Here is a 27,927-nt window from a genome sequence, read left to right on the forward strand (position 1 = left end):
ATCCTCTTCCACATGGGGCACATCCCTCTTCAGGGCCAAAATCCAGCCTCCTAGCCATACATGTTGGGGCAGACAAGCTCTGTATGAGCCTCCTGGCAAGAAACTGTCTATCTTGAGCTACATCTTGAACCTCTCAAATATCTCTTGGCCCTGAGTGGACTGGCCAAGAGAGTCTTTTCTGCAGCTGAGTTTGACCCAAAGACCTTTTTACCCAACTCTACCCAAAGAATATTCAAAGCAAGACAAATGTATTTTCTTTAAAATAAAACATTTTATTTTTTTAAACAATAAATATGCTAGTTTTATTGCTGTTCTATCTCTACATCCTATTAAAACAAATATTTAATTTTTAAAAAATATATACACAGCATTTTATTGCTACTTATGTAAATAGTAGCACAGTTGTCTCTTTTAATTTGCCTTCCCCTTCTTCCTCAGCAATGTCCAGCTCCCTTGGAGGAACCACGATCCCCATAGTGGCTTCCACCCTGACCAGTCTGCTCCTTAGCCGCCTCAATTGTCCCCTCAGTGCCTTGAAGCTTTGTAAGCATTCCTGGCAGCTGCGGAGGTCTCTTTGGCCTTGAAGGAGAGAAAACAAACAGGGTGAAGGGGCCTGTCCTCCACCATGTCAGTCCCTGCACAGACTTCTAGTCTCCTTCCATGCCCAGCACAGACTCCTCTCTGTCTTGAAAACCCTCCATGGCTATGTACCCCCCCGGTGAACTTGCACCTCGTCAGGTTGGTTTTTGCTCTTCCAGCTTCTCTGTCATCAGGAGCCACCTGAAGGTCTCCTGCTCTCTAAAACAACTCTTTCTCTTCCCTCTCGCTGACCCTTGAGTCTGGAACAACCACTCAGATGTGGCCCCTCGTCTCTCTCCTATCCCTCCAATGATACCTGAAAACCCACCTCCACTGCGCAGCCTTTGGCGTAATGCCTCAGTAGAGGCAGCTCCATCAGCTTGAATTGAATGCCCCTTATGCTTTCCTCTCCCATTCCTCCTCTTCCTCACTTCTCTCTCCAAAGCCAAACTTTAGACTGTATGCTCCTGGTGGCAGGGAACTTTTGCCCATGTACATTGATGACACTATAAGGAGGATTTGCAATATGCACAATTATATATCATCCCCCTTGGTTTCCTGTTTCATCTCAGCTTAAACTCAAAAGGGCTGATATTTGTTTTCCTTTTAGCATTCATATTCTGCTCTTCCTCAAGCAGCTCAGGGAGGTTTATATATGGTTATTTTTTCCTCACAATAACCCTAAGAGGTAAGTTAGGCTGTGGGACAAGTGACTAGCCCAAAGTCACCCAGAGAGTTTCATGACTGGATGAGAATTCAAACCTGGGTCTCCCTGGTCCTACAGGTAAGGAGGTGCAGCTGAAATATATACACATCCTTCCCCCACTTGCCCCCACCTCAGCTTCCCTCTACTACTTCTATTGTATCCCTGCCTCTGTTTTTAGACTATAAGTTTTTTAGATTGTAAAATCACAATGAGAATGGAAAAGGTAGAGGTTATGGAGTGCTGCCTCTGTGAGGCTTATGGTCACGCAGCTGATGGACCTGCATCTCTACCAAACTCTGCAGAGTTTCTTTCACATTGCTGAGGTCCGGCTTCAGAGGAGGTGGGGAAGGAGGAGGAGGTGGAGAGGGATGCAGCAGGAGGGAAGAGGTGGAGGTGGAGGGTGGGATGGAGGCAACCTCAAGGGAGGCAGAAGACAATGATGAATCAGACCCAGAGGGCTGGAGAAGTGCAGCACGGCCTGCAGGAACATCTGCAAGAGAGAAGAAGCAGGAGGTCAGCTGCAAAGGCTGACATCCTACCACACCCACCATCACTTGCCCTCACTGCTCACTCTGAGAAGCTGCTTGGATTACAGGCACTGGAGTTGGACACATGAAAGACAGAAAACGAAGGAACACTTCAGCAAGCACTGACAACCCACTCACAGGCTTCCCCCCTGAAACCTTAGATGCAGACTCAAATCAAGCATTTCAACATAAAATAAACAAAAGAACCGTTCTTAGCCCAGCAGCAATTTCAGGGGCTTGCTGTGAACATACCTTCCCTTTCCCACCAATGCAGCCGAACTTCACAGCGGATGAGCCTTGTCTGCATGTGTCCAATTTGCAGGTTGATGGCCCAGAGAGAACGAGGGAACTGTTGGGAAATGCGGCGAACCCTCAGTTCTGCAACAAAGAGAACAAAAAGGAACAATGTTGTATGTGCTGACCAGGCTGAGTACTGGTGACTTGCAAAAAGGGCAGTGTTAGTGCTTAGTCCATCATCTGGGCTGGGTATCAAAACTGCAGCTGATCTTTGTGCTGGGTGTATATGCAAAAGGTTTCTGAGGTGTCACAATGCTTACGCTGCTGGACATAGTCATGTTGTAACCCTTTGAGTAGTTCTAAATCTTGCTGAAGATAATTATCAGCAATGGAAGGCTCTAGTAAGGGCTCCGACACAGAAGCTGCTTCCTTTGGAGTGTCTGTGAGGATGGAAGGACCTGGCACTGAGGTAGCCTCAATGAGCACTTTCCCCAGTAGGTCTTTGGTGATGCAAGGGGTTGGAAGGGGTTCAAGCATTGAGGTTTCCTCAATGAGCTCTTCCTCCAGGATGTCGTTGGTGATGCGAGGTGCTGGAAGAGGTTCTGGCACGGAGGGTTCCTCAGTGAGCTCTTCCTCCAGGATGTCATTGGTCATGCAAGGTGCTTGAAGAGGTTCTGGCACGGAGGGTTCCTCAGTGGGCTCTTCCTCCAGGATGTCATTGGTCATGTGAGGTGCTGGAAGAGGTTCTGACATGGAGGGTTCCTCAGTGAGCTCTTCTTCCAGGATGTCATTGGTCATGTGAGGTGCTGGAAGAGGTTCTGGCATGGAGGGTTCCTCAGTGAGCGCTTCCCCCAGGATGTCGTTGGTCATGCGAGATGCTGGAAGAGGTTCTGGCACGGAGGGTTCCTCAGTGAGCGCTTCCCCCAGGATGTCGTTGGTGATGCAAAGTGCTGGAAGGGGTTCTGGCATGGAGGGTTCCTCAATGAGCTCTTTCCCCAGAGTGTCCCACAAAACATTGGGAGGTCCCCCAGAAAATGGTGCAACATGGTTTGGGTTTCTGGGATGACCTGAAAGAGAGAAAATAAAACAGGAATCAGGAAATGATGGTGGTTTGTAGGCCTGATAGAAATGGCCTCCCTTTTCTGCCTAGGTTAGCCTGCTGGGAAGTATCCTGGGATTGTGGGTGAGGTGGGCCACCCAAGGAAACAAGCAAGGACTGAAGAGGAGTACATTGCATAGCACTGACTGGCAAAACAGCCCGCACCAAGTAAACTTCAGAAGGGAGTGCAATGGCCAGGCTCTGTCTGCTGTACATACAAGTTGGAATGGTTTTGATCTGCTTGTTCTGGATGGGGTCACACTTCCCCAGAAGGAACAGGTACGCAGTCTAGGGGTGCTTCTGTATCCAAGTCTCTCCTTGGTGTCCCAGGTTGAGACAGCGGCCAGAAGTGCCTTCTATCAGCTTCGGCTGATACGCCAGCTGCATCTGTTTCTTGAGTTAGACGACCTCAAAACAGTGGTACATCTGCTGGTAACCTCTAGACTGGATTACTGCAATGCGCTCTATGTGGGGCCGCCCTTGTACGTAGTCCGGAAACTACAGTTGGTCCACAATGCGGCAGCCAGGCTGGTCTCTGGGTCATCTAGGAGAGACCATATTACTCCCACATTGAAGGAGTTACACTGGCTGCCAATATGTTTCCGAGCAAAATACAAGGTGTTGGTCATAACCTATAAAGTCCTAAACAGCTTGGGCCCTGGGTTTTTAAGAGAATGGCTTCTTCGTAATGAACCCTGCTGCCCACTGAGATCATCAGGAGAGGTCTGTCTGCATTTGCCACCGGCTCATCTGGTGGCTACTCAGGGATGGGCCTTCTCCGTTGCTGCCCCGAAGCTTTGGAATGCACTCCCTAGTGAAATAAGAGCCTCCGCATCACTGACATCCTTTAAAAAGTCCTTAAAGACACATTTCTTCACCCAGGCTTTTAACTGATATAGTTTTGATTGTTTTGAATGTTGTTTTTAGAATATTGTTTTAAAATTTTAAATTGTGTTTTAAATTTCTTGCTTTATAATTTTTTGTTTTGTTTTGTTTTTAATTAATGTTTTACTTTTTTAATCTTGTTGTAAACCACCCAGAGACGTAAGTTTTGGGTGGTGGAAAAATATGATAAATAAATAAATATGATAAAATAAATAAGTGCAGCTGCCTTCTACCAAGTCATACTCCTGGCTCTCTTTGCCCTACTCAGGCTGGCAGCCACTCTTGGGCAGAGGCCTTTTCCTAGGTAGCTAAGATCCTTTAACAGAAGATGATGAAGTCTAAACCGGAGACCTTGTGTATGCAAAGCAATTGTTCCACTACTGGGCTATGGGCTCTCCCTTCTGTGTGAGGAAAGAGGCTTTTTCTTTGAGCAGAATGGGAGCTGATGGTTGACATGGACTGTCTCTGCTTCACGAACAAACCCCCAGTTACAGCCTCTTGGCCTAGTGGGGTGAGGGTCTTGAAAATCTCTCTGGATGCCATAAGCAAGAAGCATAGCTGTGATCTCAGGAATGCAGGCCTGGCTCCTAGAGGTAGAAAACTGTGGTTGGAGAAAGAAAGAGTCTCTTTGGACCAAGCTCGGAGCACATTGGCCAGGAAATGTTGCCCTTGTTTTCAGCTGATCCTCCAATTCCATCTTGACCCATGTAATTGTCAAAAAATGAGATACTTTGGAAACAATTAGCTTCCTCTTCTTGAAGGCAGGGAGAAAAAGACCCAGAGGATGTCTTGGGGCTGGGTGTGGGCAAAGGGTTCTTGCAGGACTTTTTCAAAAGTGCACAAACTCTAAAGGAGAATGACCAAACCTACCTGCCTGCTGCCACAGCCCTTTCCCCATCTCCTCTTCAAATGGAGGATAGCTAGATGTGACTCACAGAGCCCCCCGCCCCCGATCTCCTCCAACACTTTCGGCTGCATCAACAACAAAGGATAGAGGTGGCTGAACCTGCCCTCCTGCTATCCATGAATCGGATGGATGTCTGCCCCTCTCTCTCCATTGTCCAAGAGAAACAGGTCTCCAAGGAGGCTTTCCCTGGGGGGCTGAGGAGCCCTGAGGAGAAGCAGGCACTCTCATCATCCACTTACCTGTCAGTGCCCCCTCTTCATCTTCATCCCTGCAGAGATAAGGAGAAATATTCTTAGTAGCAAATCACAGGAAAGAGAGGGTCTCCTCCCCCAGTAATACTAGGGTATTACTAGTATTACTAGGGGTATTACTAGTATGTGCCCTCTCTCTAATTTTAATTCACATGCAGCCAGGTATGTCCTCTCCCCTAATCCTTCTAGCTGGCCCTGCTAATTTTGGATGATTCCATAGTTGGAAGCAGTGAATGTAATTGCCGTTGAATGTCACTCACTGCATTTTGCTCAGAGTATTTTTCATTGAGGATTGACTGGTTGTGGCGGGGCGGTGGGTGGGCCTGCTCTCGTAGTTCACAGTCATGAGGCCAGCTTTCCCACCCCTCTCCAGTGTAGTTTCCCCACTTTTTAAAAAGTCATCCCCCCCAAAGGGACACATACATGCTGTTTTGTGTTTTAAATAGGAGGGAGGCAGCCTGCTAAAGGTATCAAGGGGACAGTTGATGAAATTGGCATTTGATTCAGCAGCCAATTACTGGCATTCTGAACATGGAAAGGAGATGGGCTCACCTTGATGAGGCAATATATGCCACACCTGGGTTTGGGCTATGTCTGAACACCTCCCCCTCATCACTCCCCCCTCCGATCCCTTCAGCTGGCCACACCAGAGCCAAAAGCATTAAGAGGAGTCAAGGGTAGAGAAGAGAGCAACTCACTTTGGTTCTGCCTCTGGGTGAGACCTATGGGAACATGAAAGAAGAAAAGGTTAGGCATGTTCTTGGAAATAACATGGGGGTGCTGGGGGGCAGCTTTTGAAGTCAGCTTCAACTGGTGGGCAGGATTTCCCCACAACCCCCCAAGTGGGCCCACAGGAGCCAGCCAGTAGCTCCTGAGTGATACAGCTTCACCGGTCTAGGACCTCCAAGCTGAAGAAACACAGTGGAAATCAGCCAAGCAGGTGACCTTTGAGGGCCGCCTGCATTTCAAGGAGAAGCTGTGTGGTGTGAATAGTGGTGGTGAACTTGTGACCACTGAAGTTCCCACAGGGAGCACAAACACGTGTGAACACAGCAGGCTGGGCTTCAGTTCTCTGCCCAGACAGGCTAAAACAACAGAAGGGCATCTTTAAAAACCAAGTCCACACCGCCATTAGTTTTTGCTTCACCCACCATGCCAGAGACTTACCTGCAGGCCACACATGACCAACAGCCACCCATCTTGACAACTAAGCTGATAATAGCAATAGCAATAGCAATAGCACTTACATTTATATACCGCTCTATAGCCGGAGCTCTCTAAGCGGTTTACAATGATGTAGCATATTGCCCCCAACATTCTGGGTACTCTGCTGCTAATAAACTGACAGCCGGAGACAGCCAATTTATCGAAGATGCTTCAGCTAATCTAAAACGCTGCTAAGTGAGCCTGCTGCAGAATCTTCACAGGTTTCCAAGGGGAACCATGATGGCAGAATTCTGTGGCTGACTGTGAAGTCACAAGTTACTGTTACTGGTCATGCTGGCTCTGGTTTGAATCCAAACACTGTCTTGGGGGTACAGCTCAAAGTGTCAGAGCACCAGGGGCAAGTCATCCCAGTCCTGCCCTCCCTGCTCCCCACATGTCACTTTCTATTCATTTGACTTTCCCCTTCTGTTAACAAATTCTGAAGGAAGGGGATGCTTGTAGATAGGGGTGGGCTGCAGCTGCTGCTTGTACAGTTGGACACAAAGTTTATAATAAGGCTTGCATGAGTCCTCTGTAACATGTAAGAGGGCAAAGGCAACAGCCACATCCATTGCATGTCCCCAGCTAATTTCCCACCTAATCACTTAGATTAGATTTCCACCTAATCACTTGCTGAAGTCCTTTAGCTAGGAAATTCCTCTAAATCACATTCAGCACTGAGGCCCGTCTCTGTTCAGAATACACAAAAAAAGAAAGCCAATTAACTTGTGGAACTCACCACCTCTAGATCCGGTGATGACCACTGGCTTAGATGGGCTTGAAAGGGGGTTAGAAACATTCACGGAGGAGGAGAGATCCCTCTGTGGCTATTAGTCATGATGGCTATAGAGAACCTCCAGGTGCACAGGCAGAATCCCAGATGCTGGGGACATGCAGTGGGTGCGGCTGTTGCCTTTGCATTCTTACATGTTACAGAGGAAGCATGCAGGTTTATTATAAACTTTGTGTCCAACTGCACAAGCAGAGGCTGCAGCCCACCCCTACCCACAAGCATCCCCTTCCTTCAGAATTTGCTTACAGACGGAAAAAGGCGAATGAATCGAAAGTGACCGAGAGGGAGGGAGGGGAAATAAGAAGGACAAAGAAAGAGGGGAAGCACAAAAAATGAAGATGGCCCACAAAGAATGAGAGGGTGCAACAGAAGGCTGTAATGTACTTTTTGTATAAGGTTATGACAATGGAAAGCAAACAATTATCCCCGCCCCTTCTGTTTCTTCTTAGGAAACAATCCACATCCTTATTAAACTCTATAGGCCCAACTGTACAAAATCTTAGTTTCTGCTGCATATATTTTGATGTACTGCACATTAAAATGAACATTGGACAAAGGGACCTCCTCTCTGTCCTCTCAAAAGACCCACCATGGTAGCTCATGGCCCCACAGGGGATGGATGAATCCCGCTAAAGCTGCTACTCTTACATTTGTAGGCATTCTAGCGATTGCCTCCTTACAGCTATTATTTCTGCCACTACAGTTAAACCATATGTTGTTGTTGGAAGTGCTTTTGCTTAATGTTTTGTTGACATTCTGTCAGCTGGTATGTATCCCTCACTTCCTGCCCCTCTAGCTGCCGCTGCCACCAACAGCACTACAATTACTCTCTCCAGTATATTATTTTATCAGGAAGCAAAAAGGTGTCACATAGAAATATGGAAGCACTCAGTTGCTGTTGAAAGTCACTTTGCTCAGAGTGTTTTTTGCTCAGAATGTTTTTCCTTGAGGACTGACTGGTTGGTAGGGTAGGGGGGGCAGAGGCGCTCTTACCCCCGGACATTGGGGCCCTGGTCCATGGCCTCCAGGGGCAGACTCCAAATGGTCAGGGGGGGCCCTCTCCTGCAACCACCTGTGCCCACCTCGCCACACCATACGTCCGGTGTTTTTGTTTTGTATAATTTAAGCGAGGAGTGGCAGCTGGGGAGTGAGCTTAGCAAGACTTGCCTACCTGCTTCCCTGGTGTTGTCTGAAGTGTCCGCTGGGCTTCTCTATTCAGCCCAGTGGCTCTTGATAACTGCGAGGTGCTCCAGCGCGTGGCATCATGGGCTTGTGGCAATCTATTATAACTGCACCGGTGCGCTGTAGCACCTCGCAGTAAACAAGAACCTCTGGGCCGAATGGACAGGCCGAGTGGTCACTCCGGTCACCACCACCGGGGGGTGGGAGGCAAGTCCTGCTCAGCTCACCCCCCGGCCACCCCTCAGCCACACACATGCCATGGTGGCTTGATTTATGCAAAAACAAAAAACAGAGGCATGGTGTGGCAGACGCAGGGTGGCTGCTGGAGGCACCCCAATTGCCTAGGTGCATCCCTGGCACGGGGAGGGGCGGACCTGCTCTCATAGTTTACAGTCATGAGGCCAACTTTCCCACCCCTCTCCACAGAAGTTTTTCAACTTTTGAAAGAGTCCCCCCCCCCCACAATAAATAAATAAAAATAAAGGACATGTTTCAGGTGAAAGAATGGCAACAAAAAGAAGAAGGACCAAGGTGAGTCCAATAGAAACTCTATATTGCACCACAAGAACCCACCCACACAAAACCTTTGCTGTATGCAATATTAAATAAATCTGTAAAAAGACATTAAGGGGACACATTCAACTGCAACCTAATATTGTAAGGATTTTTCTCAAAACATACCAAAGGATGAAAGCTGCTGGATATTTAATATATACTGTTTTAGAATTACCCACATATATACTCAAATCAATACATAAATCCTTAAAATCATCAATATTCACATACACACACACATTAAAATAACCAATAATACCCATTATGTTAATATTTCATATGTGCTAATACATAAAATCTAAAAGCACCCAACTATTCTTTCAATAATCCCTTTGTTTTATAGCTTCATGAGTTCCAAACTTCCAAAAGGTGCACAAATGCAAAGAAGGGGTCACAAAACTCTATATGGACTTCTTGTACCACATGTGCGGATGTTTTAAAATCCACATCCATAAGTTGCTTCCTCTGTCTCAAAAAGGTGATAAAACCAGCTCCACATTCTACAATGCATGTGTAAGCACTCCTTTCTGTTCAGGTGAGCTGAAAATGCCATCAGATAAATTCTGATTTTATTTATATCTATAGCCCTATTCAGATGTTAGATTATGTTCAGATGTTACAGATGCTACACATGTACACATTTTTCTGTGAATGCTTGTACATGGATTCATTTAAAAGGTGGACCTGAGTACAGGCCCCTCAAACACAGGCTACAGATATGAAGTGTACCATTGTTTGTGCATTGAACGTAACTTGTGAATAGGGCTTATTAGTACACATAATATGCTTTCAAGGACACTGATTCCAAGTAAGCTTACATGGCAGTCCAAGGAGCACACTTCAATTTCCTTAAAAGGAAACAGCACTAGCATTTTTTGCTGTTTTTGTAATCTCTTTTAATGACCGACCAATCAATCAAACTATATCAGTGGCTATCAATGGGCAGTTATGGAGAAGATGGCATGATTCTGTCATGAATACAATGTAGCAGCCCATGTATTTTGCCATAGGAATGTTTACAAAATATATAAGGCATAAAGGTGGCATAAAGACACTGGTTGATACCAATGCTGACAAGGCACATGTGAATCCATGTCAGCATCCAGACTGCTGCTGCTCCATTGCACTCGTGGGAGCAGGAGCATATCTAGGGTGGGGCAGGCAGGGCACGTGCCCTGGGCGCCACTTGAAGGGGGGCGCCATTTTTTTAAATTAAAAAAAAAATTGAAAATGGCCACCAAAAACAAAATGGCCACCGTGCATGCTCAAATGGCCTCTGTGAGTCCCTAGCCCATGCCAGGCCTCGCAGAGGCCATTTGAGCATGCGTGGAGGCCATTTTGTTTTCAGCCATTTTTAAAATATATATTTTTAAAAATGGCCACTGCACATGCTCAAATGGTCCCTGCGAGGCCCTAGAGGCCAGAGGGGGGAGGGGAACCTTTGCAGACCCCCTCATGGCCTTTAGGAAGCCCCTTGAAGGGGCTACAGGTGAATTGTTTTTTAAAAAAATTAATATAATATAGGTCACTGTACACATATTCAGACTGGCACTATGTACAGAGAATCAGGGCTTGTGAATACTGAGCTGAAGCTTATGAGCTAGGATTGTATTCATTTGCTCTTACTTTGCTTCTTGTGATAAGTGAGTTAAATATGATGTCTTAATAATATGGCTATTAATGGTGAGTTTGTCTTTGAATTAGTGTAAAATCCTTAGTTTTAAGGCCCACTGGGAGTTTCTTGCTCTCTTTCTCTCATTTTAACTGTCTGAAATACTAGAATAGTATAGAATACCACTTTGTCATTTTGTGCATGGGGGAAGCAGCAGTATTTGACAATCACCCCTACCTTATGAAGCCCCTTGTGCATCAGAAAAATATGTTCCAAAAGGCTGTGAAACCCTCAGGGACATCTTTTTGGGACACACAGTGGGCTTCAGGGGAAGGGGAAGTCAAAATGTTCATTTTGACTGTCATTGGACAGACTCCCATCACATGCCATTTTCTTAGCAAACCGTTTTTCTTTTATCTCTTTCTGTCTTTTTGCCGGGTATATGCTTCTGCATCACATAGCTTTCAGCAAGAGAGCACATATAGCAATATGTTGTTTATTTTTTAAAGGATCTCAGTTATCAAGCAGCTGCTTGGCTCTACCTATCCTTAGAGTATTGTTTTATAGCTGCTTCCCTCATATACACAAAGAAAACGTATGTAGATTTAACTAAAGGTTTTTTTCAGCAGCAACTCCATTTTCACTTTCTCCTTTCCCTCCTTTTTCCTTTCACCCCTCCCCCATACTCTCTACAGGATCCCCACTGGGACAAACATCCAAACAACAAAAGAGAACTAGATAGAACAAAACAAATATTTAACTTTGGGGTAGACAAAGGCAACAGCAGCATAGTTGTACTGCACTCCTTCTGTGATGCTATCTCAGGCTCCCCTACCGCACGACATTAGATATGAATATTATACAAATTGCCACCTGTGTTAGGAATTTATAATAAATAAAATGCATTTGGGGCACAGATGGTGTGATTGTTTGGAAGAGCCCCTTGTCTAGCTTGGTTATTATCCTGTTATCTGTTTCAATAGCAATCTCGGTACATTCACTCCAGACACATTGGGTGCAATTTAGTTCCAGTAAAGTCAATGGAAAAGCTCCTATTGATTAAAATATTTCTGGATTGCATCTATTACATTTACCATTTCATCTCATGCTGAGATTGTTTTACACAATGCCAGTTTAAGTAGTTGCTTGAATTATATGAGGTTCATTTTGTTCAGAAAACAAGGACACCTGTCTCAATTTAACTTCATTTTCTTCTTGCTTTTCATTCATAATTATTGAGCTGCATTATACTTGAATCACTCTCCTGTATTATCAAATACCAGTTTACTTTTCACAGTGTAAGCCTGCTACTTGCACAGGCAAAACGCATTCTACCTTCAATTTCTTTTAATTGAATGCAAGGTTGTGGTGTTTTTTTGTTTTTTTGAAAGGCCTTGTTCATATTCATAACTTTGTCTGTGATCCTAAGCAAAGCTACTTGGAAGTAAGCTTTGCTAGACTTAGTGGGGCCAACTTACATGGAAATGTTTTCTGGATTGGGATGGAAGGCCAAAAAATGTAGATTAGTTTGCCTAATCATATCCTCAACCTTATTATGTATTTGAATAAAGAATGGTCCTAAGGGCCAGGCACATCAGGGAATTTCTCATGCAGCTGTTTATGGAGGTTAGGTATGATAGCCAATGTTATTGTCATCATCATCATCATCATCATGTAATATCCTGATTAACTGAGACCATGCAAGGAAAGAAAGCGCAATTTCAGCACTAGCACCTGTGCACATAAAGGGGCACCAATTTCTGACCATCTCTTTTCTCGTTCTGTGAAGCAACCCACAGTTTTGTCTCTGAGGAACATGCAGCTCTCAAGAACCTGCTTCCAGGTCACATGGAGTGCTTTTGGAGGAAGTGTGGAATGGTGAAAATTGACTCATCCACATAAGTACTCAGGGAGGAGAGCTGGTCTTGTGGTAGCAAGCATGACATCCCCTTTGCTAAGCAGGGTCTGTCCTGGTTGCATATGAATGGGAAACTACATATGAGCACTGTAATAGATTACCCTTAGGGTATGGAGCCGCTCTGGGAAGAGCATCTGCATGCTTGCATGCAGAAGGCTCCAAGTTCCCTCCCTAGCATCTCCAAGATATTGCTGAGAGAGAGACTCCTGCCTGCAACCTTGGAGAAGCTGCTGCCAGTCTCCCAGAGGTAGACAATACTGAGCTAAATGGACCAATGGTCTGACTCAGTATATGGCAGCTTCCTATGTTCCTATGTTTACTGCATTTCAAAAATGCAGATACTAGTGCTACACACATGCTTTTTGTTGTACAGGTGCTGTGTTAGAATGCTGACCAAAAATATGAATTTAGCTTGTAACACTAAAAACATGAGTTGTTGCCTAGGCAGGCATGTTTTCATTGCAGAGACTACTGATCCACGTGGAGCTGCTGAGGAAAGAAAGTTGGTACTCTGAGTAATTCAGCACAGAATTAGATGTGCATTGATTTAAGCGTATCCCAAACAATTCATGTATAATTTAAAAAATTTCACCTGAAACACATTTTATAGAAGTAAGCCGGTTCCTACACAAATACAGCAGTTCATTTCTGTCAGTGCACTGGTGAGGTGCATATCAAATGACCAAGAGCAGGGATTACCGCCATCCCGTTAGGTTCAATTTCCTGCTTAGCCTATTTTTCCTTATACAAGAATTAGGTGTGTTACTTGTATTGGCCCTAAGCACAGGAGGCATCATTATTATATTGGTTGCCTGTTACTAGGCATCTCACAAGCAATTGTCATTATTATCCAACCTGATTATTTTACGGCAGTTCTTCGAGTATTTCATTCATTCATTCATTCATTCATTCAATTTCTATACTGCCCTTCCAAAAATGGCTCAGGGCAGTTTACACAGAGAATTAACAGAAAAATACGATGGATCCCTGTCCCCAAAGGGCTCACAATCTAAGGGCTCACAATTTTAAGCTCAAATCAGTTCACACATTTTGGGGGGGGAAATAGAAAAGGACATCTCATGAAATATGAATTCTATTAAAAATTGTGTGTTTCATTGATTGATCGTATTTCTACACTGTCTTGTCAATCTTATTTCTTAAAGTGGAGGGATAACTCCAAACTCGGTTCAGTTCAAGTCACACTGGACTCAAACCGAACTGAGTCTGGTCCAGTTTTGCGCACAGCCTGGTTCAGCTTGAATTCAAGCCTGTTTCGGGGGTGGGGTTTGAGGCTGTACTGCTAAAGGGGAATCTGGGAAGGTTTACCAGTACAGCGGAAGGGGGGGATCAGGGGGACTAAAAAAAAAAAGTGTTGGGGTGGGAGGGGAGTCAAAATTTACCTTCAAATTGCTGCTACCAATGGCTGTGGTAGCTGTGGTGGTCTTGGGGGTGGCGGCAGGGACCCCCTCCCAACAGAGCAGGCAGGCAATATTTGGGCCCATTTTGGGCCTGTTTCAGGCCTCTGCATGTGTGGGGAGTCCCTGCTGCCACCTGAGACTGCTGCAGCTGCTGCAGCCAGCAGCAGTGGCAAATTGAAGGTAAATTTTGACTCCCCTCACACTCAAACTCTTTTTCTTTCAGCCCCCTCCTTTGCTGGTAAAGGGGATTCCTTACTGGAGGATTTTTGTGTTTTGGCTTGACCCAAAGCTCCTCAAGCCGAATGGCTTGAAGTCGAGCTGGCTCGATGTCAAGCTGGTTCACACACCCCTAATAGAAATACAGTCTGTTTCACCCTAATTATTAAAAGCTTCCTCAGACAGAAGGATTTTAGGGTCAGTTTGAATGATACTTTTCCAGTCCATTTGATTAAAAGAGGCATGCACCAAGAATGCACCTGATGTAACATTTTTCACAAACGTCCTGATGTCCTCCCAGTATGTTCCTTTATCAAATGTTGGAGACGGATGTATTAACCACTGCATTACACATGCTACAAATACTAGTTTAAGCTAATATTTATAGAATGGCAGTTAGGTCTATTTACTCCCTATCCCCATGCAATAAAGGAATACACCAGGAAGACACAGGGACACCAGAAAAAGACACGACGAGAGGTGCATTTTCAGTGTATATGCTTTTTAATCACATGGGCTGCAAAAGTATTATCAAAAGTGGCCCTTAAAGTACTTTCAACATGTATTCAGGCTTAGAGCTTGATGGATTTCTAGGGGAAGTGCAAACTCATTGAATTGTAAGGTCTATCTTTGCTGTTCAACACTGGCATATGGATGGTACCAAACAGAACAGAGATGGTGGTCCCTGGGGAGATATATGACTCCAGTTGTTAAGGTCACTTAGCTTGTCTAGGGCAAGCAGTGTGAAAAAGTATAAGGTTAGAAACTGAAAGAACAGATCTGACTCTTCTATATATTTCTTTAAGAACTAACAATTTGTATTACTTTACAGTCTGATCTCTGTTGACTTTACTAGGAATACCTGAGCATAACATGAAGAAGCTATCCCCACGATCACTAGAAACTGGGCTAAGGGAGCCCAGCCCGGTTTCCACTGATCATTGGAACCACTGGGCTTTCCACAGAGGCTAGCCCACCTAAGTAAACTTCCCACTAAACAAGGTTAACAGAGCAAGTGCTCTGTTAACCTCATTATTTTGATTGTGTGTCCCCAGCAAGCCACAGCCAGGTGTGGGAGCGCCCAACCGAAGCCACCGCTTGTCTGGGCAGACAATCCGGCTGCCCAGCAATGAGTGACTGCTCGTGTGCAGGGACAGCAGGCTAAGCCCACTTTCCCCACCAGACCCCTTGAGGCTCTACACCTTGATCGTGTGCAGAGCCTCAATGTGTTGTGTTATTCCTACGTGTTAAGCAATAAGAAAAAAGCTTAAGAAATTTTGCTTTACAGTGTGTCCAAATATACATAGATATTATGTGCACATCTGGCGGGAAGGGGCAGAGAGCAGGCACTTTAAAAGGAGGAAGGCAGGTCTTACCTGCCCCTCCCTAGCTCCACCCTCCCCGCCACTCCCAGGCAGTTTGTATTCAGCAGCCTGGTTCTCTGTTTGCCCATCTGCATCTTAGCGGGAGCAGGACATTTCCTGTTCCCAGCAGGTTTTGGGCAGCATCAGGAAATGGCATCTGAGCATGAGTGTTCAGTGCTTGCCTTTTTGCTGGTGAGAAAATAATAGAAAAGTGTTATTTATTATTTATTATTTGGGTTGTGAAGTTGGCTAGGAACTTTGTCCAGTATTGGTTTAAATTATACAATACTGTTAAAGAAATGATGTTTTTCACTGAAGACAGATGACTGATATCACTAATGTCTGGATTAGGAATACCAAATTCTACCTGAAAGAGCAAGGATGGGAAAGTGGCCAAACCAGTCAGGTTTGAAGTATAGCCAAATTTCCCCAGAATGTCTCAGGATAGCCATTTCAAGCCTATCTACCAAGTAGATGGGGAAAGAGAGTCTTTCTTTCCCCATCTACTTGGTAGATAGCCTTGCAATGGCAAGTAACCATAGCATTCATTCATTCATTCAGTCAGTCAGTCAGTCTTTATTTATTTATTTATTTATTTATTTATTTATTTACATTTATATCCCGCTTTTCCTTTGAGGTGCTCAGAGCGGTGTACATAGTTCTGTTTATCCTCACAATAACCCTGTGAGGTAGGTTAGGCTGAGAGATACATGGCTAGCCCAGAGCCACCCAGTGAGTTTCATGGTTTAATGTGAATTTGAACTCAGGTCTTCCCGGTCCTAGTCCAACACTCTAACCACTATGCTATGCTGTAGTGAATTTATATTTCTATTAATTCAACAAATAATAGAATTATTAATAGAAATATAGTTGTTGGGGCCCTTTCTGAAAGTTTCTGAAAGTGGTTTACCGGAATAAAATTACTACAGTTACTTTAGGTGTTTCCTTTAATATAAAAGGAATCTCCAATCACTTTCAATTACCTCTCAAGAGTAATCGAAATAGAATAGAACTCAAAGCAATAGACATAAGCAGCAAGCAGACATATATTGAGAAGTAATATGCTACCCATTGCATGGGCTGTTATGTGCATTTCGTAGTCATGTTCAAAGCATAATGGGCAGTATTCATTTGAACCAGGAATTCTCAACCTTGGGTCTAAAGATGTTATTGGACTTCAACTCCCATAATCCCTAGCCCCAATGGCCTTTGTTTTGTGATTATGGGAGTTGAAGTCCAACAACATCTAGGGATCCAAGGATGAGAGTCCCTGAGGACTAATAATAATTAAAACCTATCTGTTTGGCTTGGCCTTCCAGGGTTTTTAATTTGTTGTAAATTGTTTTTAACTGCTGTAAGTGCTCAGCCTGGTTCTCTAGGGTTTTTAACTGTTTAAATGTTTTAACTGTTAATTAGTTTTATACTGTTTTTATAGATTTTATTTTAATTGTTAATTGATTTTAATTGTTTTTACTTTGATGTAAACCTCCCTGAGCCATTTTTGGAAGGGCGGTATATAAATTGAATGAATGACTGAATGAATAAATAAATTTTAAAAACCAGGAGAATAAGGTACTTACTCATGAATATCAGAAGGGCAACAGGAGATTTGCTTCCCATGGTTGCTTAGAGCTGAGACAACTATGCAAATCTATGTTCAATCAGAAAGATGGAAAAAAGTGTTTTCATCCTGTTAGAGTAAAGCACACCTATTTAGCAAGGTTCAGAAATATATAGTAAGCTCTACATAGTAAGCTCCCAGATCCAGCTGGACCTTCTGCTGTAGCATAATAGTTATCTCAGAGTACCTTTAGGTAGATAAGTGAAGCAATTCTACTTCTGCCTGGTGCATTTAAAATGTTGCTGTAATTATGGGCAGAAACAACACAGTAAAAGCTGCAATAAGGAAAAAAGGCTGAAAAATTGCAGAAACCCAGAATAAACGTGACATCTGAGTATTGCCGCTGTTAGAGGGGGAAATCATGCATTATTTTTTCTGGTGTGTTAAATGCTTAAAATTTTACTACAGCTTGATCCTGAATTCTAGAGTAAATGCTGCATTGGCATAAATGCCACAGGCAGCAATAAGCAACTTTTAATAACATACCCATCACAGCCTTTCTACCCAATATTACAGTAGTTATCAAGGCATAATAACTTTTTCCTTGTCACTGGAGTGCAACAATCATGTTCTCATGTGCAGGAACTATATGGTGGGATGAGTGGAGAAAGAATTGGTCTCTGGTCTCAGGCTGGTCTCTGGGTCATCTCGGAGAGACCACATTACTCCTCTGCTGATGGAGCTTTACTGGCTGCCAATAGGTTTCCGGGCAAAATACAAAGTGCTAGTTGTAACTTACAAAGCCCTAAACGGCTTAGGCCCTGGGTATTTAAGAGAGCGTCTTCTTCACTATGACCCACACCGCCCATTGAGGTCATCTGAGGAGGTCCGTCTCCAGTTTGGTGGCTACACAGAGACGGGCCTTCTCAGCTGCTGCCCCAAGATTGTGGAATGCTCTCCCTGCTGAGATACGATCCTCACCATCTCTGGCAATTTTTTAAAAAAACACATGAAACCCATCATTTCACCCAAGCTTTCCCATCTTTTTAAAATTGTCTGTTTTTAATTGTATGGCTGTTTTTAAAATGTTGCATTGTTTTAAATTTTATATGTGTTTTAATTGTTTTTATGTTAACCGCTCAGAGACGAAAGTTTGGGCGGTATAGAAGTTTAATAAATAAATAAATAAATAATGAATTGTACATCATATAATATAAGAATGAATATTAAAAGAAGAGGGAGTAGTCCATATGTGTTTATGTGTGGGGCAATATCCTTCAATCACTGAAGGATATTGCCCCACACATAAACACATATGGCCTATTCCATCTTCTATGGCAGGCATCCCCAAACTGCAGCCCTCCAGATGTTGCTGAACTACAACTTCCAGCATACCCAGCCACAAAAAATTGTGTCTAGGGATGCTGGGAGTTGTAGTTCAGCAACATCTGGAGGGCCGCAGTTTGGGGATGCCTGTTCTACGGGAACAAAGCTCTACCGTCAATGCTACAGCTTCACTGATGTAATAGGACACAGCACTGCATGTAATAGAACAAAGTGGCTGGCTTATTCATGATTGCTTTATGATGGTTAAATGCTGACAAATCAGACTTCATGCATACGCAGCTGTCGAGCCTGGCATGTCATAAGAACATAAGAATTCCTTCCCTGAACCAGACTGAAAGTTTTATCAAGTTCTGCACGCTGGATAGCCAGGTGCCCAGTGAAGCTGAAAAGCTGGACATGATGGAGATGACTGGTTGTTTTTCTCGACTGCCCTCTCAACACAGCTGCTGTTGATATCATCCATGAATGTTCAGTTCCTGTGGGCTCTGCCTTTTACAGTGCAAAGGAAGATGTTTTTAATCGCCTGTCGATTGTTTTCTGAATTATGCAAAGACTACCTTCTGTGTCTCTTACAGAGGGAATTTATTGCAGCTTTTTGAGAAAGAAAATTAATAGTTTAGCAGGACTCTTCCTGACTCGAGTGTTTTGTCCTGAACAGAATAAATTCTGCTTGATCAGAATGCAGTCTATTAAACTGATACAAATTGTATTGCTTCTAGCCAAAGGCCATCATAACCCAAAGCTAGAGAAAGAGAAAACATCCAATGTGTCTGTTAGCCTTGGCTGACATCCAAGCTAATGCTAAGCTAGTGCTGCAAAGTGCGCATGTATTTGAAGCTCATGTAACAGAGCAAATGCTCACAGTTGTGCAATCCCTTGCTTTCTCGGTCTGCTTGTGCTAGCATTTCATTTGTGCAACAAGTAGAGCTGATAGTTTTGCATCATTCTGCAGCATTTATGTGCTGAGAAAGAGGTTTGACAGCACCACAGTCTGTGCATGCACACTCTGTTGCACCCTCACAACACTAGTCTAAATGCAAGCTCCGACATAGCAGAATGAGCTAGTGGAACATCCTTGCATTAGTGCAACATGTTTACATTAGCGCAGCATTGGTCTGAATGTCAGCTCTCCTCTTGTCCCAAAGAAACATCCACATTTTCAAATGTTTCTGACTTATAAATTGAAGAGATTCTGGGTTGATTATTTTTTATAGCCTGTCTTCCTCTCTCAACATGTTGCATAGGAGATGATAAAGGAAAGTGTCCCATCAAGTCGATTTCGACTCCTGGCGCCCACAGAGCCCTGTGATGTTCTTTGGTAGAATACAGGAGGGGTTTACCATTGCCTCCTCCCACACAGTATGAGATGATGTCTTTCAGCATCTTCCTAAATCGCTGCTGCTCGATACAGTACCAGCGGGGATTTGAACTGGCAACCTTCAGCTTGTGGGTCAATCCTTTCCCCACTGCGCCACTTAAGGTGACAACTCTGTTTAAATAGGCTTTAGTATATTCCCATTTTATTCTTTATTAGAAAGTAATGTCTTCCATTTTTGAAAGTTACTTATGTAATAAATCGTATTAACCATTTATTACTTGTCAGCCATGAATAATCTCAAATCCCAAAGACAACTGAAAATGGTTTTGAAATCATTGTCAGTGTTGTATAGCTTACAATTCCATTGTAAGACTAATTAAAATAGAAGGGAGTCAATACAATAAAGATGTGCTATTTTGCTTTCTCTTCATCTGTCTATATGTGTAAAAGATCTGCACATGAGTTATCATCAGCACTGACTGGCAAGCTTTCAGTGGCCATGATGTTTCTGTTTAGTACCACTGAAAATCTGCATTTGCAATTCATTTGGGAAATTTTGGAAAATATATTTTCTAGTCTGGCAAACTTTGTAAGAGATACTCATCTGTTTATCTGACTAATTCTGTCTTATCAGAACAAAGCAATTTGTTGAAATTAATATGGCCCTATTGAGAGTTTCATCATTTGGAACAAGTGTGGATCATGTTTATAGTTAACAGCCAGGAACATGTTGTTTCACCATAAAACAAGCTATTTTCTTTTCAGAACTGAAAATTAAAACAACCAATAAAACTACTTGCCATTCATGAGATTTATTCAAGTATGAATACTGGGGTTCTCTAGTGGCCTGCCCAGAAGTTACCAATAATATCAATATCATTGGTACTAACAATATCAATTATTTTTTATCCTATCAAGTATGCCAGATAATTAATTTGCTACAAATTATAAAAGTGTGAGTTTCTATCCTCTAGAGTCTGCAATAATCCTGAGAACATCAGACTCCTTTTGGGGGAGGTCTTTCTTATTGTAGATGTAGTCTGGGCTGGCATTGATTTGAAGAAGATACTGCAACCCAGAACTTAAATGTAGAAATGCATCATTAGAAGGTTAGTATTACAGAGCTTCATCATTGTAGCCCTCCTCAACCCTGATTAGACATCAGTTACTAAAATGTAATAAAGCTGCATTTACTTGCTTTCGCCCTGCACCTTGCACCTTACAGGATGAGTTCCAGACTACTATTGGGCTCTTGCGTGAGCAGGAGAAAGGATGGTTCTTGCTGCTTTCCCCTTCCCTCTGAAGGCCCGTGAAGGCTTTTGGGCTTACTGGTGCATATGTCATGATCTTAATCCCTAACAATGTTCTGTCTGTACATAATTCGGCTGATAGCTGCTGCTGCTGCTGTGTTTGCCCTTGGACAGAGGATGAGACATGGCTCCAGAGCAAGAGCATTGGTTACTTTATTTACTTGAATCCAAGACTATGGTTCCCCCCCACAAGCCTATATTAGAAATCAGGAGGTCGTCTTAAATAATGACCTGTTTCTTTCAAGTAAATGCAGGTATGACCTGTATCCAACCTCTACTTTTTAAGGGGTCATCTTAAATTCAGGGTCATCTTCAATTTGGGTAAATGCAGTGGCTACATTAACATGTAACATGGAATCGTGGGTCCAATGGACCCACGGTTCCACTTCCCACTCCTCCTGGTCTCCCATCTGAATTCAGACGTTAAAGAGAGTGCCCTCTCTGCAGTATCACTTACTGCAGAGAGGAGAGGGAACTGGATACTGGGCTTCCTTCTTTACTGACGGACAGCACCAACAGCCAATAGCAGCCAGAGCGAGAGAGGAGATTCCTCCTTCAACGCCAGTTGCAAAGCAACCAGACTGCGATGCCAGCATTTGAATGTAATGCTGGCACTGTGGAACCAGAGGTTCAGGTGATGGACCTCACTACAAATTGAAAGTACAAATCACTGTCCAGGGAGGGGAATTGCAGGTCCATTTTCTTTCTTAAAAGCAGTTGCAATTAGCTCGGCTAACCCAACAGGATTTACAACCCCTTCATCTCTCCCCCTGTGAGTTAAACGGAAAGGAGCAGCAAAGCTGCACGAAGGAAGATGAAAGACTCACAAAGAAAAATAGTAGTAAACAAATCAAGTCCCCTGAACTAAACTAGGTATCCCGCTCTATGATAACTGAGTAATAACTGAAAAGAAAACAACAGAGCAAGGAATGAATAGAACAAAGGACACCAGAGCAAGGAATTAATGGAACAAGAAACAAAGAACAGGAAAGAACAGTACAAGGGCAAACTGGAACTCGAAAAGTTGAGCAATTCTAAATAGAAACACAGTCTGTTGTAAGCGGAAATTGCTAACAGCATCTGTGCAAGTCACAGACTGCTTAATATATGGCTCAAGAGAACCGGCAGCCAGTCAGACTTCCCTAAGTCAGCACTACTACTTCCTCTCCTGTGATATCCTGCGCCTGCGTGTCTCCCACTGAGCCTTCCTCTTGAGACGTCTTCTCAAGACAGGTGAAATCCCAGCCTCCTCCTGATCAGCCTCCTGCTGATCAGCCTTCATGTCTGGCAGCTGTTCTGATTCCTCAGCTCCAGAGTCTGGTCTCCCTGCCAAATCCTGTTGCTGTGCCTCTGAGCCCTCACTACCAACCGAATCTTCCCGTTCGTCCTCTGACTCTTCTGAGTCAGAGGTCTGAGCCATGACACCCGTATTACATTACTAGTCCTGTTGCTTTAGCCTAGTGTTCATTTATAAAGTTTTCATTTATAAATGTAAACTCGTTCTCAACTCTGTCATTAAAATTAACACAGCCTAAATGTGATTATCCTTGTCTGCAATGTTTCTAAATTTTTTCTACGTAAATTTCAGTTGTGCTCATTGTCAATTTACAAGTTTTTCTGTAGAAATTTCATTTACTTATTGGATTGTCTTAACAATTATTTCATTGATGGAACTGTCATTTAAGCCTTAATTGAGGTTGTGCACACAACTTCCTGGCCACCACTCTGGAGGGCTGCGGGGAAAGGCAGGAGCTTTCCTGCTTTCCTGACCAATGAGCGGCAGCCATTTATGCCTTTGCCATGCTGTGTTCCCACATGAGTGGCAATGCGGCAAAGATGAGAACTGGGAGTGGGAGAACTTCCCTATCCCGCATTGAGTGGCTGCTCGCATTAGAGCAGCAGCTGCACTCAGTGAGGCCACTCCTTCCCCCTAGCAATGGGAGTGGGCTGGAGGGAAGTCTTTTGACCTGGTGACAATTGTGCATATGATAGCCTGCCAAAGTTCAATGACCCTCAGGTTTGTTTAACCTCAATAAGCAGCTGGGTCAAAAAGTCAGGCCAGCAGGGGTGGAAGTCAGGCTGGGCTGCCATAGCCTGGATTGGACTGCTCATGTGAATAGCCTCATTGTCTTATAACACATCAGCACTATAAATGTTGAAATTTAATGTTATATTGTTTGGATAAATTCATATTGATAATTGTTCAACTGGTCAATTTATTTAAATGTCATAGTACTTTCTGTAAATATGTTGTTACTATGTGGTAAAGGTAAAGTGTGCCATCAAATCGATTTCAACTCCTGGCACCCACAAAGCCCTGTGGTTTTCTTTTGGTAGAATACTGGAGGTGTTTACCATTGCCTCCTCCCGCGCAGTATGAGATGATGCCTTTCAGCATCTTCCTATATAGCTGCTGCCCAATATAGTAGCAGCGGGGATTTGAACTGGCAACCTTCTGCTTTTTAGTCAAGCATTTCCCTGCTGCGCCTATTTGGTAGGTAACTTTAATTCATGCTGAAAATTTTTGATTGAGCAGAAGTTGTAATAGGTAAGAGCACCACATATGGTTTATTGAGTGGGTGTAGGGGAAAATTGATCATAGGATACAGAAGATACAACAGCCACACAAAATGAAGATGTAAATGAATTTAAACACTCTATATGAATTCTCATCTTGGGGGGAATGTATTTAAACTCATTACAAAAGCATTATTTAGGTTAAGATTCAAAGATATTTCAAGGATCACTGTTTTTCATTCTTGTTTAGTATGGAAGTTAGTTAATGTAGTAAACACAGGCCCACTTACATAGCAGAGATGTTTGACTATTTATACAATCAAGACAAGTCTGGCTCTAAGATTTTGGGCCCATTTAGCCGCACATCCCTATACTATAGCCCACAATATTTTTAAGGAATATATGTAGGGATTTCTGGCTTCATAATCATAAACAATCTATCTGGCGACATATGTAGCTGCTCACAGCATCAATTTGATAGAATGAGCACTTAGAGGTTGCATTTCTTCTCATGGTTTCTCCTGTCATCAGGTTTTGATGCCATACAAATGTTTCCCTAGACTTTCTCTGAAAAGGCAGAGACTTCATGCTTCCAGCATTGACTGTGGTTTTATTTATTTACCCGCACCCAATTTATCATATGACACAATACCATTTTTTTCCACTTAGTTGTATGATGAAGAGCAGTATAGTTCATAACTTTATTGTGTTGTCGTTAAGGCTCAAGACCTCATATTATCAGGGTGAATAGCTGGACTGATGGCAGTGAGTTATTCTATTTCTTCTGGAGGAAGGGTGAACATCAAAAATTGCTCCCCCTCTGCTGGGCAGTGCAACATGGCTGCATCGCAACTCCATGCAAGCCTGTTTGCAGTCTTGAAATGCTTCTTCCACATTTGTAGTACTGCAGGACATGCCAGCAGTACTGTTCACATCAATTACAGTGATCATATGCTTTATATTGATCTCTATCTATTGATAGACCTCTATGGTTAGTTACTATGCAGTGTATTACAATGTGTTCATTTCATTGTGTGTTTTAGTCCACTTTTACTGTGGGCCAAAGATAATTTTACTTGTGCTGGATTCACACAATTGCAAGGATTTGGGTTAAAAGGTTAATCAGGATTACTGAGCCATGTGGAGCTGATCATTAGAACCCAGAATTTCAGAGCAATCCTGAACAAACTGCTCTGCATTTTACCAGAACTCAATCCTGGTTATCTATCCTGGTTAAATGCTGGTTGATCAGAGCAGCGTGACTCTTCTGCAGCAGCTTTGGTTCTGATGAGGATCAATAGAAACTTGCAACTGTGAGTCAGGGAAAAAAGGAATACAAATGGTTTTGTTCAGCAGTAAAGTTCCAATTAGTGCTTCACATTGAAAGGGGGGGGGGAACAGACTTCATTTTACAAATTTCATGTTCTTACTGTGCAAAACCTTGTCATTATACATGTTCCTCTCTAAAAAAAAGACAAGAGAAATGGAAAAGAAGGTCAGGGGTTCAGTTTAAGGGTGAAAGTTTAGTGATCAGAAAGGAGTGTGTTAATTTGTTTGAATTGATGTTGGGTGCTGCTTTTAAGGATTTGTGAATGCATGTGTATACACATGCCTATGGGAAGAGCCAGGCTGTCTGATCACATTACACTGAGCATTTCTGAGTCATGGCTTTTGCTAATCGACACCCAGGAAACAGATGTTTGTTTCTTGGCTATCAATTCCCAGTGAAAGAGACCACCATGTTCTTAGGGGCTCTGTACATTCCCTAGTGTAGATGCGTGTATGTAGATGGAAGTTACTACCAAATGAGACAAAGTTTTAAGAGATAAGTCATCACAAAACACTCCAGGGGTGAGTAGAACAGAAGGCTGCCCATTCTCTTATGATAGCCTTTTCCTATGATAAGCTTTTGAGGATATGCAAGAGTTGGACCTTGAAAGAATTTTAAAGCACCAGTTTGGATGCTGTGGACAGGATGTTGAGAAAATTGCCTGATCTAGGATGAAAGCCAACTAGGAAGTGCACTGGACTGTACCTTCTGCTCTAAGAAGCTCCATTCTGAGAGCTGAATTAGTGAAACTGTCAATGCTATCCACTGTAGCTGATATTTGTATTTGATTATAGTATTTGGGACTAAAAACTTCCATTAACAACCAGTTGTCAGCTATTTTCTCTTGAGCCTAATAGAATTTTAGTGTTGGAGGTTTTGTCCAAACTAATACTATGAATATTTATATACTGCTTTTCAATGAAGTTCCAACAGAAAAAATAAATAAATAATACGGTTATAACCCCTTCTTATTGTAGGAAACAACTACAGGATCCCTGACAGCTGACCACACAACTTCTGTCTGAAAACTTCTAAAGGAGAGCTCCCCATTGCATGAGGCAGACTGTTTCATTGTCATATTTCTCTTGCAGCTATCAGTTCTTCCTAATATCTAACCTAAATCTGCATCTTTGTCATTTCAAACCATTAATTCTAATCCTGCACTCAAAAGAAACCGAAGACCACTTCTTCTATATGACAGCCCTTCAGATGTTTGAAAAGAGCTTTCATGCCCAGCCTCAATACCTCAGAAAACTTGGTTTCCAGTCCACTCAACATCTCTGTTTCCCTCCTCTGAATCCATTCAAGTTTCATTGACCTTCTAAAATGTGGTCCCCAAAACTGGAAACAGTGGCTCACATCCAGAAGAGCCTAGTGTGAGTGCTCCAAACTAAAGATGTGCAAATTGATTCAAATTTGAATTGATTTGAGCTTGAATTGGGCTGAGGTAAGTAACTCAAAACAAAGCACCCTCAAAATAAAGGGCCTTTTCTGAGTTTGAATTGAAATGATCCCATTTTGAGCTCAAATTGATTTGAGTGCCATTTTGAGTCCTGTTTTTACTCCTTGCTGATTGGTTTTCTGGCACTGACCTCCAATTGGATTGTGATCTCCTTTCTTCTTGGTTGGCTTATTATCATACAAATCAAGTGTTGTCATGGGCAACTGTGCCCCCATTGGCTGAGGGAAGGGATGCGGGGGACAGAAAAGGAAGGGATTTCAAAATGTATTCAAAAGGACTGGGGGACAGAAAAAGACCTTACATCAGGATGAAAGAATCAAGGAAGGTTTGTTGATTTTGTGGTTTTCTTTTCTCAGAACTGAGTATAATATGCTGTGGTATTGCTGCTATCTTGTTTTCTGGATCTCAGATTGAAAAAGACAGAACTTGGGTGACTTCCTTTCTTGAATTGTGATTTTTGGTTTGTTTGTGAGATAGTGTTGTGGTGAGAAATGGACAGAGGTAGCTCTCTGTGTAATATTTCTTGATGATTGCTCTGATGAACTCCATGTCTGGTCTTGAAACTAAGTTGTGCGTCACTGTCTGCTCTGTAATCTGCATTGCAAGGTGTACTCACACAATATCTGGCTGTACTTGAGCTTAATTATGGCTATGCTTGCTGCTGCTGCTGCTATGGCAGCTGTTGCAGTGCTGAAGTAAGGAGTCATAGTTGTGTGTGAGAGAGCAACTGCTCTCTGCAGCATAGGTACTGTGGTAGGCTGTGGATTCTGGATCAGTGATTCTTTCTTGTCAGTTTTTGGTCCGTGTTTGGAAAAATGTGTGTTTTGAGTCGGGAGATACAGATTCCTTTAACTGTGTGCTTCTAATCTGTAGTGTTTTGCAAGGCAGGGATGCAAAATGCATTGCAAAGTGCAATGCAAAACTTGTCATGCACATTCTGTGAGTGCAGTTTGTTTCAGCCATAGGGAACAATGGGGAACACAAAACATCTCATTGTTATTGGTAGGTCCTATGAACACCAAAGTGTGTTGGGTAGTAGGGTGTGATTGGTGCTACCTACTACCCAACCCACAAAAGAAATGGGCAAGCAGGTGATTAAACTCCTTTTGACCTTCCCCCCAAACCTCCATAGGATCCTAAAAAACCCAGAGGATTTTTAACCTTCCCCCCAAACCCCCATGTGATCCTAAAAAAAACACCCCAAACCCCCATAAGATTACACTTGATAATTCTCTCCAATCTGATGTGGAGCCATTAACAAATACGCCCTGGGTACAATTGTTCAAATGTGTGTGAATTCACCTAACAATCATACCATCCAGGCTAATCATCCACAGGGATATCATGGGAGACAGTGTTAAAAGTTTGCTGAAACTAAGTGGGCGACACTTAACATCTATGGGAGACCCATTATGTCTACAAAATTTCCATTACCTATGAAAATGGGTCCACAAAATGCCATGGTTTTCTAAACTAGTAATTCAGTTAAAAGGAGACAGGATGATAATCTTCATTTGTTCTTGACAAACCCATGCTGGCTCCAGTGCTGTTTGGTGCCTAATGCTCCTTCACAGCTGTCAAGAGGCTCATGAACAATGTAGGTGGTGTGGGTTGTTTTGTTTTGGTT

At 43.1% G+C, this 27,927-nt stretch overlaps 1 protein-coding gene across 1 annotated transcript; it reads right to left on the minus strand.

Moving 5' to 3' along the window:
- Nucleotides 1-257: 257 nt before the first annotated feature.
- On the minus strand, nucleotides 258-6,582 carry LOC128346227 (diacylglycerol kinase kappa-like). Its single transcript, XM_053299261.1, has 5 exons — nucleotides 6,439-6,582; nucleotides 5,890-5,913; nucleotides 5,180-5,208; nucleotides 2,370-3,116; nucleotides 258-2,190 (listed from the first exon to the last, which is right to left on the minus strand). Coding segments are annotated over exons 1-5 (951 nt in total). The 5' UTR covers nucleotides 6,441-6,582; the 3' UTR covers nucleotides 258-2,041.
- Nucleotides 6,583-27,927: the final 21,345 nt, after the last annotated feature.

This window comes from Hemicordylus capensis, chromosome 2 (genome assembly GCF_027244095.1).
Source record: "Hemicordylus capensis ecotype Gifberg chromosome 2, rHemCap1.1.pri, whole genome shotgun sequence".
Taxonomy (NCBI): domain Eukaryota; kingdom Metazoa; phylum Chordata; class Lepidosauria; order Squamata; family Cordylidae; genus Hemicordylus; species Hemicordylus capensis.